General features: G+C 37.8%; 1 protein-coding gene across 1 annotated transcript in view; it reads left to right on the plus strand.

The window, feature by feature from the left end:
• The window catches only part of LOC109823252 (protein-tyrosine-phosphatase PTP1), a 39,997-nt gene extending 18,642 nt beyond the window's left edge, over positions 1 to 21,355 (plus strand). The window contains exons 2-10 of the mRNA XM_020389535.1: positions 12,754 to 12,927; positions 17,988 to 18,084; positions 18,231 to 18,313; positions 18,434 to 18,571; positions 19,623 to 19,760; positions 20,091 to 20,239; positions 20,328 to 20,469; positions 20,641 to 20,727; positions 20,967 to 21,355. Of these exons, the coding sequence (XP_020245124.1) occupies positions 12,754 to 12,927; positions 17,988 to 18,084; positions 18,231 to 18,313; positions 18,434 to 18,571; positions 19,623 to 19,760; positions 20,091 to 20,239; positions 20,328 to 20,469; positions 20,641 to 20,712 (993 nt within the window). The 3' untranslated portion in view covers positions 20,713 to 20,727; positions 20,967 to 21,355. The remainder of the gene's footprint in view (positions 1 to 12,753; positions 12,928 to 17,987; positions 18,085 to 18,230; positions 18,314 to 18,433; positions 18,572 to 19,622; positions 19,761 to 20,090; positions 20,240 to 20,327; positions 20,470 to 20,640; positions 20,728 to 20,966) is intronic.

Genomic DNA, 21,981 nt, shown 5'->3' on the forward strand with positions numbered 1-21,981 from the left:
GACTCCGATAAGTATATGAGTATAAACTGCTTCTTATGACTCCGATAAGTATATGAGTATAAACTGCTTCTTATGACTCCGATAAGTATATGAGTATAAACTGCTTCTCAACACTCCGACAAGTATAAGAGTATAAACTGCTCCTTGAAACTCCGACAAGTATAAGAGTATAAACTGCTTCTCAACACTCCGACAAGTATAAGAGTATAAACTGCTCCTTGATACTCCGACAGAGTATATGAGTATAAACTGCTTCTCAATCCTCCGACAAGTATAAGAGTATAAACTGCTTCTTGATACTCCGACAGAGTATATGAGTATAAACTGCTTCTCAATCCTCCGACCGGTATAAGAGGTTAAACTGCTCCCTGATACTCCAATAGGTATATGAGTCTAAACTATTTCCTACCATTGACGGGAAGTTCCTGGAGGATATTACACTAATATTCTTAAGGATAACCCGGCCAGATAACAAAGTCAAACCCAGTTCCAAGAGAGAAACTGGGGGTGGATAATCCAATGCATCGGGAAGTTCCCGAAAGAATACCACATGGGTATTCTTAGGGATAACCCGGTCTTTGTGGAATTGACGAAGGAGAAATCTACATTCGAACTCTGAAGGTCAGAATGTCTCTTCTCATTCTCTAACTCTTATGAGTTATTTTTGTGAGATGAGATCCAATCCTCTGACAGGTTAATCTTTTCTCATTTAATCCTCTGATAGGTTAATCTTTCCTCATCAAACCACCAGCTGATCAAACTAAACGACAGGGGATCCATCAACATTTCCATTTGCCCGTCGTTGGCATTTCTCAGACTTAATGTGCCTAGCATTAAAGTCTCCCTGTGAGTGATAATACGAGTTGGCACTTTCTTCGCTACCCGTATTCCACTTTCCACTGCTTCCTTGGTCAAACCTATAAAAGTTAGGACCAAAGCCAAAATCCCCTCTCGATTCCTCCAATGAACGAGAGGTCCACTTTTCTCGGAGTGGAGATCCCACTCTTAGTTTCATCTTTCCGGATTCTGGGGGTGGAGATCCCACCCCGAGTTTCCTTTCCAGCTGAAGATAGAATATAAAATTCTTTCTCTTCAGCACCGGGAGATAGAATATAAAATTCTTCCTCTCCTCGGACCTTTCCGATGCTCGGAGTGGAGATCCCACTCCCAGTTCATCCTCCCGGATTCTGGGGGTGGGGACCCCACCTCCCGTTTCCTTTCCAGCCACCTCGAGTTTCCTTTCCAGCTGAAGATAGAATATAAAATTCTTCTTCTTCAGTGTCGGGAGATAGAATATAAAATTCTTCCTCTCCTCGGACCTTTCCGATGCTCGGAGTGGAGATCCCACTCCCAGTTCATCCTCCCGGATTCTGGGGGTGGGGATCCCACCTCCCGTTTCCTTTCCAGCCGGAGATAGAATATAAAATTCTTCCTCTTCAGCACCTCTCCCTTTTCTCGGTCTGTCTTTGCTTTTAGAAAAGACACGATTCTCAATGCACGGGTAGGGATAAGTCAACGCCTAACACGCGTTGCCGGTTTAGTCTTTTTCCGTACAAAAAGACACCAGAGTTTGATTCTGGGGTATTCTATCCTGAAACCTAAGCAAGGATAAGTCTGCGCTTAACCCGCGCTGCCGGTTAGTTCTTAACCGTTAAAAAGAACACCCGTTCACATATTCAACATTGTGGCAGGTTGTTATTAATAACACCGAAATCCATGCCTTACACGCATGGGGAATTTCATCCTGAATCCTAAGAAAGGATATGCCGACGCCTAACACGCGTCGCCGGTTTAGTCTTTCTCCGAAGAAAAAGACACCAGAGTTTGATTCTGGGGTATTCTATCCTGAAACCTAAGCAAGGATAAGTCTGCGCTTAACCCGCGCTGCCGGTTAGTTCTTAACCGTTAAAAAGAACACCCGTTCACATATTCAACATTGTGACAGGTTGTTATTAATAACACCAGAATCCATGCCTTACACGCATGGGGAATTTCATCCTGAATCCTAAGAAAGGATATGCCGATGCCTAACACGCGTCGCCGGTTTAGTCTTTTTCCGTAGAAGAAGACACCAGAGTTCGATTCTGGGGTATTTTATCCCGAAGCCTAAGTAGGGATAAGTCAGCGTCTAATACACGTTGCTGGGTAGCCTATTCCCATAACAATAGCGAAGTCTACGTATTCAATATCTCAAGTCTAAGGGAGTTCATTCCTTTAGCACAACGTCACATGCGGAACGGATTTAGGCAATTCGCATGCTAGCCCGACTCAAACGGTAGTCGGTAAAGGCTAATCAAATCCGTTGAAGGCTGGGGGTTAGCCAAAAATCCCAAAGTCAACGCCTAACACGCGTCGCCGGGTAGTCTATTCCCGTGAGAAAGACGAAGTCTACGTATTCAATATCGTAGCACTAAGAGCGTTAACTCTCTTAGCACAACGTCACATGCGGAACGAACTTAAACAATCCGCATGCTAGCCCGACTCAAACGGTAGTCGGTAAAGGCTCATCAAACCCGTTGATGGCTGAGGGTTTGCCAAAAATCCTATAAATACGAGAGTCACTGACGCATCAGCTTCATTAGTTGGTCTCGTGACTTGAGCATCCTACGACGTTCGAAACCCTAGGGTCGACGCCAGTCAACGCGTAACCCTAGGTCAACGCCAGTCAACGCGTTGCGACAAAAGTCAACGTTTGACGATTCGAAACCCTAAGGGTCAACGCCGGTCAACGCGTAACCCCTTTTTTGGGTCATTATCAGACCGGTTCAGTTCATTTGGGCACAGAAAGTACTCCAATAAGGTATATGAGTATAAACTGTTCCCTAATTTTGGTTGAGAAGTTTCTGGAGAGTATTTTTCTAAAAATATTCTTAAGGATAACTCAACAACACTACGCCGGACAACGCGTTTCAGATAAAGACTCGACGCCAACAATCGATGGTCAGCTAAAGATTAGAAAGTTAGGAATCAACTTCAAGTTTAAAATTCCGACAACGGTCAGACAATAAATACAACACCGGAACTCTTACAGACATTCGACAAAGCACCGAATAGCCTGGAAGATTGAAGGAATCAAGAACGGAAGTCATTCCAAAGTCCCATTACGCCGACTGAAGGTTGGGACAATCATATCCAAAGTATTCCAGACTCTTCTATAAAAGAACGAGATTGAAATACTTTGGAGGGGGTATCTGTAGGCATATAAAATTGCTTATAGGTCCCTTAGCACAGCTCGGCACAAACCGACGAACCAACGAGGCGACGAATCGCACGCAAGCAACGGAATAAATCCATTCGCGTTCGGAATCAAGCCAAATGTTAAAGAGTCAATGAGTGATCCAACCAAAGACAAACTCGGACGAATCACGATCGAATCAAGATCAGTTTCGGACTCAGACTCAGAAGTGGAGTTACTGCCAAATCAGGAATCCGACTTACTGCCAAATCAGAAGCGGATTTACTGCCATATCAGATCAACAAAATTAGAATCTAAGTCAACCGAATCACGGACAGAACCGAGAAACGGATACAGCGCAGAACGACGGAAAACAGCAAACCCAGAGGGGCTCGGCCAAAACCGAGCCGCCTCAAGGTGGCTCGGCCAAAGCCGAGCCACCCTGAGGTGGCTCGGTGGCCGAGCCACCTTGAGGTGGCCGGCCCAGAGCCGAGCCACCTCAAGGTGGCCGGCTGCACTGTGCCCAAGGCACAGTGAGGGTAGCCTATAAATAGGCCCCCTTTTGTTCATTTTCAAGGGTTGGAAAATTTGGAGAGGCGAAGCCCTGCTGGATTCAAGACTCAGAACTTAAAAAGATCCAAGCTTTGGGACTTCGAGGACTTGTTCATCCAGATCTGGTGCTCGGCGATCGTCAACGCCAAATAATGCAGGTGTTCGAGAGGACCGGATCTCAGATCTACGCAGGCATACTCCGGATCAAAGCTTGGCCTTTGATCCCGAGATTTGGACGATTATTTCCTTGGTGAACTAATCCTCCCCGGCTATTATTTCCTTGGTGAAATAATACTCGTCGTACTGCGTAGATCCGACCGGATCTAGATCTCGCGGTGGTCCACGGATAAACCCCGGCGCAGGCAAAGAACCCACAAAGCGAGTGATCGCAAACAGGAGCTCGCGATTTGTTCGATAAAAGGAGAAAGTTGTAATCTTTTTCTTTATTTTTGATTTCGTTGTAACCGGATCTTATAAAAAGACCGGATCTTTGTAACTCAAAAAGTTGTTATTTAAAGATAGCAATGGAATCAATAACAAAGAAAGACACGATTTTTCCCGCGAACAGACTTCTCAGTCAATAGTTTTGGTGCCACCTCAGGATAGGCCCAAGGCAAAATGACTCCTCAGTCGGTACAAAAACATTGGTACCTAATCTGGGTAAAACCAAGGCAAAACGACCCCTCGGTCGGTTACAAGACCTTAGTACCTCATCTGGGTAAAACCAAGGCAAAACGACCCCTCGGTCGGTTACAAGACCTCAGCTCCACCTCAGGATATGCCCAACGCTCAACAACTTCTCAGTCAATAGTTTTGGCACCACCTTAGGATAGGCCTAAGGCAAAATGACTCCTCAGTCGGTACAAAGACCTTAGTACCTAATCTAGGTAAAACCAAGGAAAAACAACCCCTCGGTCGGTTACAAGACTTCGGCGCCACCAGGAGAGACAACGAGTATTGGATGCTCAGGAGATCGAGCTTTGGGATGATTTGACTACGATTAAGATCCCAGTTTGTATACTTTCTAAAGAAGACAGAAAACTTAGAAACAAGGTAATTCCTTTGGTAAAAGTTCATTGGAACCGGAGAGGATCTGAGGAGATTTCTTGGGAGTGTGAGGAGGATATGCGTCGCGACTACCCACACCTGTTTGAGCAGGTAAATTGTTTGGATTATGTTTTCTTATGTTTTATGATAATTTTGGATAGTCATATTTATCTTTAACACTAGAATAGGGGTATTATCACTTAATTCTTAACCATTTTGGATACATGGTATATATATGGGGGTTCCTTATTTGGATTTTTCGCCCGACATACTAATTCCATTTTGTTAGGGATTAAGGTGCGAATACTCGCATTTTAGACTTGTTAACTTTAGATATTACTATGTTCATATCTAAAAATTTATGCTATGAGATGTATATGTGGGAACTTTACTATTCCTGACGTGCTTTTCTTGTATTATTAATTTTTAAGATACGGTTTTGGAATTTCGAGGACGGAATTCTTTTAAGGGGGGAAGAATGTAAAACCCCGTAAAATACAGTGAATAAATTCTTATTGTGAAATATATGTTTATATCATAGATGTATGCGATAACAAGTGTTTAGGGATCAAACAAGTGTATTTTATATGAGAGAGATCAAGTGTTAAGACCATCACACAAACAACATGCACAAACAGGAGAAAACCTGTGCGGTCGACCGTGGCTGTCGACTGCCGTGTGCGCAGCAGTGGCAGGAGGCCTCTGTCTCTTGCGCGGTCAATCGTGGCGGTCGACCGCTGGGAGTTTTGCCAGTTTTATTTTTTCGGCTCAGTTTGGGTTTTTGGGTCGGGTTTGTTGACTCATATATATTGTTGTAATTCGTGAGAGCCTCTTCTTCATATGAGAAAAACCCTAACAGCCTTCTTCCTCCCTCTTGCAAACCCTAGCTCTTTCTTTGGGCATTTCTTGGTGGATTTTGAGGATTTTGAGCGAGGTCCAGTGATTTTCAGCGAAGGAGTACGTCTTACATCGTTTCTAAGAGTAGTTCATCACCCCTCAGGTGAGTTTCATCTCGCCCAATCCTATACCCATATTTCTAATCGTTTCTAATGATGTTTTCATATGATTTGTGAGCCTAACGTGTTATTTTATGTACAAATATTGATCTATATATAATATGTTGCAAGAAGAACAAGTTTTCAGCTAATAAAGATCACTCACGATTTTTCTTAATACAGATCTGGATCTAAAATTGTTTTTAACTAGAGTTTTGAAAGAAAAATAATTGTTTTCAAAGGTTTCGACACAAATACGTATGTTTAATTATGCTTCGCTTTGCCTATAGTGACTAATCTGTTTCTCATATGTTTCTTGATGTAATATATCATGTGTATAAGGTTTATAGTGGTTATAATCGTTGCACACAAATTTTTGAATCAAAACCCTCGTAATAGAACCTGTAGAGGAATTTTAGAACCTGCACGGTCAACCGTGGCAGTCGACTGTAATGCGCACAGTAGAAGCAGTAAGCTTCTATCTCTTGCACGGTCAACCGTGACGGTCGACCGTTGGGCGCGCAGATGAGCACAACCCTTCTGCTCACTGCGCGGTCGACCGCAGATGTTGGTGGTCGATCGTGAGCCCTATTTTTGTGCATGCCTTGTTGTTCACGTGTGAGTTGTGTGGCTGGCATAATATCTGAGTTATACGGGTTTGATATACACTGAGATTTGTATACATGAGTTAATTACAGACATGAGTTTTAGATTTATTCACCGGGGCATGAGGGTGAACGGTATATATGTGATTTCTGACACTATTTGCTTGTTACAGTCCTCGTGTTGGACTATAAGCTATCAAGTCTTTGTGTTGGACTATAAACTATCAAAGTTCTCGTGTTAGACTATAAGTTATTAAAGTTCTCGTATTGGACTATAATCATCAAAGTTCTCGTGTTGGACTATAATCCACTACAGTCTTCGTGTTGGACTTTAAGCTATTGCAGATCATATTTTGGACATTTATCCATTTCAGATCACGAGTTGAGTATATATTTGACATATGACAGGTCATTGATATTTCGGTTGGAGATGGAGTTATTACTCCATGTTATAGCTTTTGGATTTGATATTTAGCTATTTATAATTTGAGCTAAGGGAGACGTACCTATGCTCGTGTTGTAAATTTCTAAACATCAAACCTCTTTTTATTTTCACAGTCGATGTTTGGCTATCTATATGTATTATCAGATATTTTCTTATCCTTCTAGCCTTGTTTCCCTTGGGGTTGGTTAAGATGTTACTCGCTATAGCGCTTTGACGCTCGTTGTTTTCCCACTTTCAGGTAACGAGCCAGGTGCACGAAGAGCCGTAGCTTGATGGAGTCACTCTAGTTATTATTTATAGTTTCTACTAGCAGTTTATGACAGAACTCCACAGTAGATGTATTTATAAGACATTTGAGTATTTATTCTAGTTTTGTTAAGGCAATGTGCCTTAATATCAGTTCAGTTAATTTCTTATGTCGAGACATTTGTATTCAGATCAGATGTTTTCTTTTTAGAGACTTATCCATTTATATCGATGGAAATGATTATTCTTCTGAATATCTGTTGTTTAGTTCTCCTTTTGTATATTCTCTATTACATGTTCTGTACTTACACCTATTGTTGATTCCACTAGATAGATAGTAATTGTGATTGTGAAACGTATTATTGCACAGTTTAGTGCATGACATGTTTGACATTCTTAGTTTTACCTTGGACTGCAACCTTGTTGAAACTAGGGGCGTCACAACAAGAAGGGTCCAAACATAGCTCAAATTGAGTACTAACAGAGAGCCTAACAAGCTCAAAAAGTATGAGTAAAAATATTTGAACCAACATAGAAAACGGATTCATAAAAACTACCCAAATAGAGCTCAAAATGAGCACCTATAGTCATGTATATTTAATATGGCTCAGGATTTAAATGAAGTTTTCATAAAAGATTGCCTTACCTGTATATTTCAAATGCAATGTAGGCTACACTTTTGATGGATTACCTCACTAAATATCATAATGCCAATGTAGGTTATATTCAACACAAAATTACCTCACCTAAACATTACATAAGAAATCTAGGCGGCATTCTCACTTTTTATCATCATAATTGCCCAAGTAAATAAACATGAATCATAGTAATCCATACCAGAGAGGGGTTGACTCATAGTTATTATCCCATGTATACTATATTAAATTTCTTGCAATTCAATTCAAGTGCAACAGTCATAAGAAACAATAATGTGATAACTAGTAATAATATCAATTAGAAACAAGTTAATTGCACGTGTCTTAGATTTTTTGTATCACATTGAAATATCACCAATTGCAACATGTAGATTTTTAAATAACAAAATATAAGTTTATGGTTAGCAATAGGAATTAGCAAAAGGAAATGCAACATATATGCAAATCAGGTGACGTAGTAAAATTGTAGCGGTGTGCACACAAAATAATGTCACAAAAAAATTCACAAATCTTTCCAACTTATGATAAATCCCACTCTTGTTTTGCAGTAAGACTTGTAATATACCTCTCTGCACTTCCTATATTTTGATAAAAAATCTTCTTGCCTCTCACTCACTATCATACAAATGATGTAAACCCTTGTTGTGAAATTCGTCACTATGAGTCTTCAAAGCTGCAACCAATTGTGCAGTCCAATGTATTATGTGTTGGTTTCTAATTAACTCCAACATTGACTCAACAAAGATTCATTAGATTTTCTTGGTTTTTTTCTTGAGGAAGGCTTTGGGTTAGATTTATTCTGGGATGTTTTAGAAGTGAGGTTTGTGGAAGTGTTAGCATCAGATTGAGGCTCAATTTCACTTGCAAATGGATTGTCACAATTATTACAATCATCACTATTAGTATTAATCTTCTCATAAACTAGCCTTATAAAATCACCCCTAGCTTGATGATCACTCATGATCTTTTGTAAAATCTTGTAACAAGGAAGATGCTTGTTTATATATCCTTTTAGCCTAGAGTTACATTTTTCCTGTAGTATACAAATTGAAATGTTCATTTCACTAAATAATGTATGAAATTAAGAATAACATTTTTGTGTTCAATTAAAATAATTTTTGTTGAGCTAGAAATATTATCTAAGCCTGTGTTTTAAGTGTCTCATCATCCAGGGTTACCATAATGTTTTTCTCATCCTACCCATTATCAGTTATGTTGGTACAAGCATTCATATCAAAGTATTTGGCTCTCTAGGTTTTCATGTGACTAATCAGATGAGAGTGGCTATAGTTTATTTTGAATTGCATATTGATCTTCATAGCTACCAATTTATAAGCTTCAGTTTTAAAGTTCATATAAACGTTCATTCCATCATTCACAAGTTTTGCAAGATACAATATTAGGATCACACCATTCTCGAGGAGCCACCACATGTTGCAAACCCCCGTTGAATTCACATTATTAGTTCTCATTGATATAGGCAATTTTCTCTTGTGAGCCAGTTTCTTCATTTTCTTGGAAGATGATACCTCATAACTCACATCAATGACATGACTCTGAGGTCTACCAGATTCACTAGTGATTGGTGACATTTATTGTGGACCACTACTTTGAGAATTATATGATGGAATATACAAGCCTTGGGGATTGTTTAGCACGCTAGTGCATGACACATGTTGCTAGCTCATTCCACTATAGTTTCCTTCAAAGGATAGGAATTGCGAGAAAGAGTTCTGCATTGTATGTGGCGGAATGAAAGGTTGAGATGGATATGGCATGAAGTTCACATTAATATTGCCTGAATCATTTGGTGGTACCTGTGGAGAAGAGGGCAAGTTTTAATTTCATGCATCATTGTTAGACATAGCTATATGCAATAATAAAAATAATTATATGATATATAGTACAATCTTATAAAGTTAATATAGAATTACATAGTTGCAAGTAAGAGATGAAAATTGCATAGTACATACAAGCACAATTATGACATAGTACATTACATAATTAAATATGCGAAAATAAGAATCCTAAATGCCAATCTCTGTGGTATATACCACTTTTATACTTTGCATAATAATCAACCCACATTGTCCAAATAATTTGGTCCCAAAGTCCTTCCATTTATTTCTTGCATCACGATCCTCTTTTTGTGTCTTACTTTGAGTGTAGTCAACTACATTTGTATCATCCTTATTTACGACCTCCTCATTCTCTTCATCCTTCTCATTCTCTTCATCAATTTACAACATTCTTATTCAAAATGTCATCTTGTGGATCTTCAGTTGCAATAGAATTATGCAACACAATACACGCTAAGACGATGTCCACTTGTGTGGGGAATAAGTAATTAGATTTCTCCGATAGAATTTTGAACCGATTCTTCAATGTGCCAAAGGTGGATTCAATTTTAGACTATAAAGAGTAGTGTTTTAAATTGAATAACTTCCTACTATTTTTGAGTGCCCTACCAATTTATTTCTTTAAATGATAACGTACACCATGGTAGGGGTAGATAAAACCGGGCATAGTAGTGTATCAAAAGTCACAAAAATAATATTTTCCTACATTATAAAACAAAATTTCGTGATCAATTTGATCACATTATTTAATTTAATAATTTTAAAATGAGGTGGAAAAATACTATCATATACTCTCAATCCGTAAGGTTGTGGTCTGATAACGCATCTTGCAAAATCCTATAGTCATTTGCCGAGCCCTCCTACCCAGCTAGTACATATGTGACAAGTTTATTTTTGGAGCACAAGCAATTAAAACATTTTGTGTTACACGTTTATGCCCTCTAAAGCATGCAACTAGGTTAAAGGGTAAGATTGCATCAATATGTGTTCTATTTATCATACCAATGCAAGCCTATCAAAATAGTACATTATGGAAAATATTAATTACTCATACTATTAAATTAACATAATCATTAACTTAAACAATTTATCTATCTTTTACCTTAAAATAAGGGAAATAGTTTTGATTGTTAGCAATCTCCGGTGAAACTTCATTAGGTGCTTGCTTCATGTATCGATTGCGGAGACCATTCATAACTTGGAGGATTTTATTAAAGTACCTACTAACAATTTTACCCGATCTTATGAAATCGGTCCGTATTACTCTATTTTTAGTTTTATGACCCACTATGCTAAAAAACATAGTGAGTTGTTCTTCAACTTGAAGGTGCCTTGTGTCCGTTAATAAACCATTATCTCACATTATATCTGCAAGTTTGAAAAAAAGCTTTTGGCCTCATTCTAATATAAGACCTTTAACTATCACTGTAACCTTCAAAGACACGCTTGAAATGAGCATTTTTACAAAATATTTTCCTCCTATTATCCTCTCTTGTATGATTATAAATTGATTTGTACCTAGCATGCATTCTCAATAAACAACTTATTATTGTAACCACAGAAGGAAAATAGTCATATTAGCACATATCCACTTTATTTATTCTTCATCTACACCATCTATCTACAATCATTGCAATTCAAAAATATTTTAAGAACATTATACAACAAAACAATTTGGTTTATAAGTCTTAATTAAAAAAAGTTAGAAAAAGCTATAAAAATCTAATATAAATAAGCAAGTAAATAATCACTCTACCCGCACAACTATGTGACTCCATATATCAGGCTATCAAAAGGGTGGTCTCCATACAGAGACATATTATAGTATAAAAAATAATTCTTAGTCTTCACAAATCAATTATTAACTATAGTTCAGTTGAGCAGCAACAACAACAACAACACACCAAACCCACCCCACTAACTAAATTTTAGATTGTATTACGAAACTGAAAAATCACCTCCATAGGATTTCTTATGTTCAAGGTTAGCACCATAAAGCAAATAAAAGTTGAAGAAAAACTCAAATTGCACATTCAAATCATCACCATCATATCAACATATAAATATCCAATATCAAAAATCAAGATAAAAGATAGTTTCGAGTTATACCTCACAGAGTGAATTCGCTAGCCCGAAGAAGTAGATCAAAAACCCAATAGATCCGAGCAAGATCAACAATTGAAAACTCCAAAGTACCACATCAACAACCGAAAGCCCCCAAGTAGAGCAGATTCGAACAAATAGAGGAGCTCCGAATAAGATCAACACAAGAAAACCCAACAAAGCTCCATCACTATAACCGAATCCATCACCAAAACTATGAACGAGTTGCGTTAATGAGGATTAAGAAGCCATCAAAGTGAAATGAGGGTGGGAGCAACAGCGGGGCAGAAATTGTTTGGGGGGAAAGAGAATTGGGGGTGGGAGCGACAGCATGATGTGAAATTTTTTAGAGAGTAAGAGAATTGAGGGTGGGAGTGAGAACGAGAGGGTTGAGAAAACCCTATAACAAAATTTTCCCTAAAAAATAATCATGGGAAATTGAGATGCGGATGGAAAATAGGGTACGTGTTAGTTATGCTATTTTTAATAGGAATTGTAAGATTTCTCACAAATTGCCTCCAATTTTGAGAGGAAGTTGATTTATATAAAATGATGTATTTTTTCCTACTTTATAGAAAATATTTCTATAATTTTTTTTGAACCAAATACGTTTATAAAAATCTACATGAAAATTTTAATTATAAAATTGCTATTGTCAAATATTTTCTCAAAAATTTTCTATAAAATGAGTGAACCAAACACCCCATGCTCTAATTTTCTATAAAATGAGTGAACCAAACACCCCATGCTCTCTATCTTTCAGACATAAGATTAATTCTGGTGCTGCCATCATTATTTATTCCACTTTAATCTCAAGTATTCTCCCTTTTTCAGTATTATTATATGCACTTCGACATCATAACCCTATAATGCCTCCTTATCTATTCGTAGGCATCAGAGGCCTCTGCCAATGACCGAAGCACCCACCGACAGAACGCCAGCGTGAGCGTACAGCCAAAGCCACCATTCCATCGGCGTCCTCCATAAGTTAATAATAATTCCTCCAAATACAAAAACCTCTCTCTCTCTCTCTCCCCGCCCCCCTCCCGTTTTTATCTCTGTCGAATCAGCGACGGGGAACTCCGCGTCGAGACGAAGGTCAGCATCGATGTTGCTCCGCTGACCCGCCGCCGCCTCCTCGGCTCTCCCGCGCCCAGATCAAGTCCTGCTCCGAAGCCCTAGCGGTCTTCAAGCAGAAGCTCCGCTCGCGGGCAACGATCGTGCAGGAGTTCGATCGCCTTCAGGTTCCTTCTCTTTTGCTTTGTATGGTGATTTCCAGGGCTTGAAATTGGTAAAGTTTCAATATTAAAGATTAGAACTTAAACGACAAAATTCCGTCTTTTAGGCATTTTCACGAACAACTTTTGTGCTAAATCCATGAGGGGACAACGTTTATGCCAACCTTTGATTTTTTTTTTTTTGATCAATTTGATTAGTAGCTTTTATGCTAAATTTATGGTTGAAAGATTGGAAGCGCGTGGACAAATGTTTGGCTGTTTTGTCGGCTAAATTGCTTAGAGCATACTGGATTTGCCGTTCTAGCACTATTTTCATTACGTCGTGCAAAGTTTAGAGTTTATCATTGATGGAAGAGATATGTTTTGAGAGTTTCCGAAGCTTTCATAGAATATTCTGCAAGTGTTCGGCAATCAGTAAAGTGAAATGCTTATAAAGCGACATCCGGTTACAGCGGACAGAAGCTCTCATCCATTTTAATGTGAGAGAAGGGTTGGACTCGATTGGGGATTACTATGATGCTTAGATTGATGAGTACTGGCTTTCCCCATTGTCCCTTTCCAATTGGGAATTTATGGAGACTTGCTTATATCTTGTAACTTATCTACATGTCGATCAAGAAATTTATACTTTATGCTTTCCATAGATCCTACCTGGGCTAGATAGCTAGAGCAACACAAAACACACTTTTGTAAATGTTGAGATAGTATTACTCACATGGACTGAAGGAATAATGGGTGTCACGGATAATAGATAAGCTGGACATTTTCTTCATCCAGGAATATAGAGGACCATCATTTACTCTTACAGTACACACAATCTTAAGGTCCTATAAGTTAATGAAATAGAGGTTTGATTTTCAGCTTTTACACATTTGCACAAGCACAAAACTTGGTTAATTTTATAAATCCTTAATGATATAAATTAGTAGGATATTTAATAGGAGCATGGACAAGCCGTTAGTAAGTGTGGCTCTAAATTGACAATTAAAACAGAGGCATAATTTATATATCCGCACCTTTTTCAAGTGGGTAGGTGGGTAGGTGGGGGCATGTGCCTGATGAGTTGTCCTGGTATTGAACTCCCTGCATGACGAATATTCTGTCACTGTTCAGAAATTGGTAAATAAACGCCAAGAAGATTAGATCCGACTAGCACGAGTTAGTAGCATACATCCATTCAGAGCAAAAGCCAGTTGGCGTGCAACTGTGAGTGGTATGATGTTGAGCTTGATTGATAACATTTTCCCCCATTGATTTCCAACCGTGAAGCTATTGAAGGCTTGAAGCTTGCTTCTTTCTCATGCTAAATCAAAGAATTTAGGAATGTGTATTTACAATGGACTGTATGTTTTATTTATCTATAAGTCTGAGAAAATCGATCAGTATATTTAGGCTATGGATTCTACTTGGCTCATAAAGCTAAAACCAGCATGGACATCATCCTCCAAAATGGTGAAATCAACACCATTAACGTGGGCCCGGAGAACAGTGACTTCAATATTGTGGAAATAATAAGTAAGATGAGCATTTTTAGCCCTAGGATAGAGGACAGTCACAGTATCACTAATTCAAATAGGGGAAGACTTTGTATCTTGCAAATCCATGATACCAAAACTCGCTCCCTACGTTTATAAAGTTAACACGAAATCCTTTCCAAAAAGCAAAGGACTAGGACATGCAACAAAAATGGAACATGGAGAATGTTGTTAGTAAGCAAAATATATATTCCCTCTGATAACTTAAAAAGAAATTTGCAATTGCTATTGTTGATTGAAACATTTTAGAGAAGTTTTCCAAACTTAGGATAAAGTTGGACTTAGGCGAGAGGTATAAGTAACTAAAATTGGAGTTTGCGCCCTTTACATTTGAGAGGTGCTACATGAATGCTCTCTCCTCCCTGTTTTCGCTCCTGTCTCCTTCCCCAATGTCTGTGGCGATAGGCTAGTAGACTAGCATCAAAGGAGAGAAAGGTAGTACTCTGAGAAAGCCTTCACACTGAAGGAAAGAGCTATCCATAAAGGAGGCAAGGGGGCACCTAAAAGGGGATGACTTGTGCATTGTAGACCTTCATGCATCAGAAACATAGCTACTGTGTAATGCGTTTGAAAAAACTTTCCTTGCCACTCTTTTTGTCAAAGCATTTCCTCTATTATTACACATGAGAAGATTTTTAACTGGTGATTGACATTTGAAGTTACCATCTTTAGTGGGAGCTCAAAGACGAGGGAGCTTGAAGCTTAGCTCAAGCTTGGCTAAGTTAATGTCCAACCTTGTTTAGTAGGCTAAATGAATCAACTCTGAAGAAATTTCGAGCTTGCTAGAAAAAATAAACAAGCTTGGATAAGAAGGTTTGGAATGGTTGAGCTCAAATTTTTAACCGGTTGTATAGGCTCAACTTTCCTCTAATTTGAGTTTAACTTACATTTCACCTAGTTTTGATCACACTTGACTCTCTGATTCAAATTTTAGTTGATTTTCCAATTGATTTATAGTCTAATGTTTCACTTTGCACATAAATCTAATAGAATATTGCCCCTTCCAATACTAACAAAAATGTTACAAGTCTAGCATTTCAATCATGAATTCTTTAGTATGTTTGACAGAGAAATTAGCAATACAGATGCTGCATCAATAAAACAACAAATTACTACAATTAAGGCTAAACTGATTTCTTATTGTGATGCAAGACTAATAATATAGTTTGAGCATGTATAAGGTTGGTTTCAGGAGATCTCTGGTTTAAGACTGAATAAGCATATACTAAAGTTTATATTTAATGCTATCCCATGTCCTAAGATTTTCATTGCTCAATTCATGAAAGCTATATTAGTTATATTATTTCTGCATTCAAAAAAGCTATTAGTTCTCTAGAATTGAAAATGGGCTTTGATAAGGTGACACCCTGCGAAAACTTAAGCTTGTTGGATAATTGAACGAACACGTTGAACAGTAACAACAACCAAAAGCTAAGCTCACACGGCTGAACTAGCAGTCCTAGTTGAAGTGAGGGAGTTGTATTACTTGTAGTGTATTAGATATCGGTCGATATATTGCTATATTAGCTGATATATCGGTATTGATGCCCTTCTGATACATATTTATGAAAAGCTATTGTTTTTCGAATTTTAACATTTTTTCGATATATCGAAAATATCGACTGATATTTCATTGGGAAAATATTAGCTGATATTTCATTAGGAAAATATTGGCCGATATTGGCTAATATCCAAATGAAAAGGGTTATTGAGTTTGAGTTTGGTTTTGGTTCCTACCAGATCAGAAAACTTAATAAATTCTCTCACCCAAATACCCTAAATCTCTAATCAATCTCACATTTTTTCCTCTCTTCATTCGGCATCCTAGCTCAAAAACGATAGGTGATCTCAGGTATGAATCTCTCTCCTCTCTTTCCACTCTCTTTCCTCTCTTTTTCATTTCTCCTCTCAGCTCTCTTAGCTCCTCCTCAGACCCCTCTGTCTCTCTTCCTCTCTCCACTCTCTCTCTCACTCTCACAACTTCTCTCTCCCTTCTCTCTCTGTCTCCTCTCTCTCCCTTGTTCATGTCTTTTCTCTCTCTCTCTCAGACCTCTACCTCTATCTAATGTATCTAAACATCATATATCACTATTCATGATACAATTTCTTATATTTAGAATACATTAAATATGTTTTGATTGCATATTACAATGTTATGTTACATATGAATATCATCCAATATGACACCTCGATGATTTTTACATATCCCCGATTGCCGCAATCCGATATGGATTTTGGCCATACGACATTTCCGATATTTTCGATATTTAATACATTGATTGCTTGGTCTCAGCTCATTTGGTAATGTTTTCTTCTTTATTTTGTTTGTTGATCTTATCTATATTTGTTCATTTTCAATTGGGTGCACAAACTGATGAGTAAATGGAAAATAGTAATCTTTATTATAGTTCCAATATAATCTTGAGTGATCATATACTTAGCCTAAGCCATACTTGTGTACTGTCATTTGACTAAATTTTTTTTAAATGTTTCTCAAATGTCCTGATAAACATTTGTGTTGACTTGATGTCCTTTATTGTGCGTAAATGACTTGTCAGTGCCAACAATGTGGAGCAAGTAGTGAACTAGGTCGTGTGATAACGAATGGTAGGGAACCCAAGGATTTGGGAACATGAAAAAGGATGTTAGCATTATGTATGTTTTTAGGGTGTGGTGAGTTTAGGGTGGACACATGCATGTTCTGGTCCTACGACATCGACATGCATGTTCTTGCAAAGTCATAATTCTAAAGGTGTTGACTCTCTATATATGGGTATTTGAAAACACTAAACATTTCCTACTTTTGCATTTTGTAATACAATCATATGCTCTATAGTATAAAATACCATATTTGAAGTGTTTTATCTCTTGATGTACATAAATGTCATGTACATAGGTGTCATGTAGATATAGCCAACCGAGTGGCCAGTTCTAGGAATTTCAGACTTTTCAGTTGACGATCAAAAGAAGAGCTAACTTTGTTGTACACAATCTCTGTGTTTTAAGGTCTAGGAGACGTAGCTTTGGAGAAGATAGAGCTGGTGGTGATAGTGCTTGAATCTTTCAGTGTAGGTTACACGTGTTACTCTTTAACAAACACAGATATAAAGCGTGAAATCAGCAGCAAGTGCAGTCCTACATTCCAAATGCATTCAATACCAAGAAAAGTAAAATATAGGCAACTTGTGACAAGAGCGGCTTTAGAAAACCAGCTTGATCAATAACTTCTACGCAAATTCATTGCAACTTCGCGAATAGTGGCTCAATGGCCTATACTGCTTTCTGGCATACTCTTCTTAACAACCCTGAGAACAAATGTTATCTAAATTCAGACATTGGATCAAGCAACTTGTTTGTTGCTTTACTTCATTTATAGGCCTTCATTGATGAATTGTCTAAAGCTTACAATTATTCCATGTGAATAAGGTTTTTGGCTTCCTGTATGTCTCATCCATCAACACCTTCACTCTTTCTCCCCCATATAACCTTACAGATTACTCATATTATTGTATTAACACAATCTATCACCAGGATATGAGATTGACAAAAGATGAGATGATACGGAGATGCAGAGTGGCTCTTCAAGATGTCAGCTTGGATAAAAATCGCTATACCGATGTCCTTCCATGTATGTTTCATCACATTTTATTTCTTGATTGATAAGCGATCAAACAACTGAGAAAGCAATTGTCATTATTTAGATTACATATGGAGTTCTTAAAAATATCATTTGTCCTATAATCAACTTAATACCCGTTTTCCCTCTTCTTTCAGTTGACAATACGAGGGTTGCTCTCAATTCAAGTAAGGGCAACAAGAATATGCGAAATGAATATATCAATGCAAGCTTTATTACAGTAAGTCTTTTAGTTTTGTCAATATACACAATTTGCTGTGTTTGTGCTATATTTGAAGTGCATGGTGTGATGAATAACTATAGTTCATTTGGCAACACTTTACAAATGGTTTTGTTGTAGACTGCTTCCAGTGGAAATGTTTCTCGGTTTATTGCTACCCAAGGCCCACTTCCAGAGACCTTTGAGGATTTCTGGATGATGGTAATTGAGTATCATTGTCCTGTTATCGTGATGCTTACTGTGGTGGACAAGCCCAAGGTACTCATGTATTATCCTTTCCAAAAGGATTTTTTTTTCATGTAGCACTATATTTATTCGTGTGACGTGATATAAATGATGGACTATTCAGTTGCTCAATACTAAATTTCTTTCTTAAGTCAATGATAATGAACTCTGCCGATCAGTTATAGATCTCCATAAAATAGTGCCCAGTGCTTAATTACTTTTATCATTTTAATATTTAGGTCACAGTTTTTGGATAGCTATTGATGTATGGATTTTCCATGCAAAAAGAATTACTTTTTGCAGTACATCAGGGTGCTTGGTTTGCCCTAGCTTTAATCTCCAGATCTTGATATAAAAGCATAAACCGGACTTGCAAATTTGAGGCATGAATCACCCTTACGTCAAGTCATTGTGTGTGCATGCGTGCAAGCATTTTTGCTCGCGGGCGTGCGGTGAGGAGGGGGGGGGGGATCTCATTTAACAAAATGAGCTACCAAAATAGATAAAGTCCTCATTTAATGAGGCGGTAAACCCTATTAATGAAATTTTCACATTATCTTGCATTCATCTACTGATTTTTATATTTGATAACTAATGCTGAGCTATGTTTCTTCATTTATGGAAAGCTTTTGTGTTGTTTTCCTCCAAAAAATGTAACTCTATTCTTAGGCTTTTTCATCTTTTCTCCAGAATATGTCGTTTTATGATGCATTGGAAGAGTTGAACAAGAAACCCCAATTAGATACTTTTGATTTTTCTGGTAACTCTATTATTGAGGAATCATGTTGTGCGCTTTATCTATGTTTTTAAGTTAGATTAGATTAGTATGCATTATCGCCCTGCAACCTAACTACTGACATTTTGGGTAAAGTGGTTTCCTGACACCTTATTATAAGGGTAGAATCCTTCAAATTGATATTTTGGTGTTTCCCATTTTCTGTCATGTTATACATTAAATTAACGACACCTGCACACTCCGCCCAAGTTTTGATTGGTTATGTTCATCGCCATGCCTGTTAATATTCTGTAATTCTGCTGAAATTTTCTGTTTCATGGTATAATATCGTCTTAATGTACACTGCAGATGATGAAGAAATGTGCCGATTATTTTCAAGGAGAAAATGGGTATAGGGAATTTGGAAATATAAGCGTCTCTACCAAGTGCACAAAAATTAGTGGCTCTTCATTAGTGCAGCGTTTCTTGGAGGTCAAGAACAAAGAGGTATCGACTTTCATATATAATTTCCTATTGTCATAATGCGTGCTCATGCATGCAAGTAACCATATTCTGAAAGAAGGGTTTATATGTTTTCTGGGAAAGAAAATTGTATTTCACCAGGATGTTCTTTCTTATTTGAAGTCCTATTTGCAGTGTGCTTTTTCTTTAAACACTTTTGGTCAGCTTTGGAGTCTGTCATAAAAAAACATGACACTTTTGGCATCTTTGAAATGAAAGTATGTCATTAGTATAAACACACTGAGATTTTGGTACTCTGGAATTTATCATACGTATCTTGCCACTTAAATTTGACATTCATTGATGTCTTGGTAGTCAGGGGACCCTCCTTTACCTGTTCTGCATATTCAGTACCCTGAATGGCCTGATCATGGAGTTCCTGAAGACACTATAGCTGTCAGGGAAATTCTGAAAAAGTTGTATCACGTTCCACCTGATCTTGGCCCTATAGTAGTTCACTGCAGGTTTTTGAGAATAACAAATTAAGTTGATTTAACTATACCTTCTTATTATGGTCCACAACATCTGAAGTATCTATTTCCTCTTTCTCAGTGCAGGCATTGGAAGAACCGGCACATATTGTGCAATCCATAATACAGTACAGAGGATACTTGCTGGTGACATGTCGTCTTTAGATCTTCCTAAAACAATAGCTGATTTTAGATCTCAAAGAATGGGAATGGTTCAGACAGTGGTATTCATCTTGTTGCTTTTAGATGTTTATTACACCCTTTTAATCCTTGTTTTGGTTCAGCTTCCTCTGTAATTATTAGCACTTGTGTATGTTTTGAATTCTTGAGCAGCTTGTTGCATATGCATCATGTTGAACGTTAACTATTTTAACTGCGTCTGTTGTCGTTTTCAGGAGCAATTCATCTTTTGTTATGCTGCAATTGTGGATGAACTGGAAGACCTCATCTCAAAGTACAAATACTAAGATGAGCTATAACAGGTATCTGTTAGTTATGTGCACAAATGAAAAGCAATTGCAACAGTGAATGAAATGATACCTCCGCCCATGAAATGAGTATTTTGTGCCTAGAGAGCATAAAAGGGGGAATATATTTGTCTGTGGAAACCCATAAATCTTGATTGTATATATGCTTGTAGTTGTTTCGATTATGCTTTGTGGTGGTTCTCAACGTCAGTATGTTCTCTACTGACCATTTTCCCTTCCGACTTTTTGATTAGAGCAGAAGCTGTGAAGCCTGGAAGTTGGTCGCTCATAGGCAGATGCTTGTTCGATATTGTAGATTTCAGAATTTAACTATGCATTTCAATAATCCAGGGGTCACGCAAGAAGCTTAGCCTCCTTTTGATATCAGAGGAATTTGTTTCACTAATTTTTCCCCATTCTTAAGTCCGTTTATGTTGAAAAGTTAAAAATTGACGGCCCAGCATATTGATTTTTTGACTAGCGTACCATTTTATCCATCATGTATTTTTCTGATGCAATGGGATGTAAAGTATTATTTAGGCATAAAGGATTGTTGTTGCCAACAGTACTTTTTATCCCACAATTTGTTGTATTCTCAGACGTTGTAATCTCTTTATGATGTTTGAGATTATTGTTTTCTTTTTGTTGGGATAATGTGGAACCTTTGTGTGGAAGGAGGATCTCCAGGGAATAACACCCCAGGCTCCAGGAATACCCAAAAAAAAAAAAAAAAAAAGAAGGGGGGTGTGGGGGGGTGTAAACCACGTGGTAAGTGGGGCCTACCTACCCTGTACCCACCCACTACCAATTAATATCGGACGCTTTAAACCCCCGTGGTAAGTGGGGTTTGAGAGCGGTATTACCATTGGCCATTGCATGCTAGGCCGCGAGGCCATACGTGGCGGGTTTATTGCTTTATTATAGCCGACAGGATTTGATACTCTATGTTTTGCTGAAATTCTAGATGCATGATGAAATTGTGTTGGCTTTTGTCCGAATTTTCTGTTCTTGTTGTTGATGGCTTTTGTGGATATTATTTTTCGGTTTTTCTATAGAGTGCCCATGAGCATTCTATAAGAGAGGAAATACATAAAGAGAAATGAATAATAGCTTATGAGCTATTCTGATTTGTATTAATTTCTGTATATAATTTATTTCTCTCTCTTTCTTTTCTTATAGAGTGTTCATGAACACTCTATAAAAAAAACCGATTATTTTTAATTTATTTTTTATTGTTGTTGTTGGCGCATAGTCTTGTATACTCTAAAG

The sequence above is a fragment of the Asparagus officinalis genome, chromosome 9 (genome assembly GCF_001876935.1).
Source record: "Asparagus officinalis chromosome 9, Aspof.V1, whole genome shotgun sequence".
Classification (NCBI taxonomy): Eukaryota; Viridiplantae; Streptophyta; class Magnoliopsida; order Asparagales; family Asparagaceae; genus Asparagus; species Asparagus officinalis.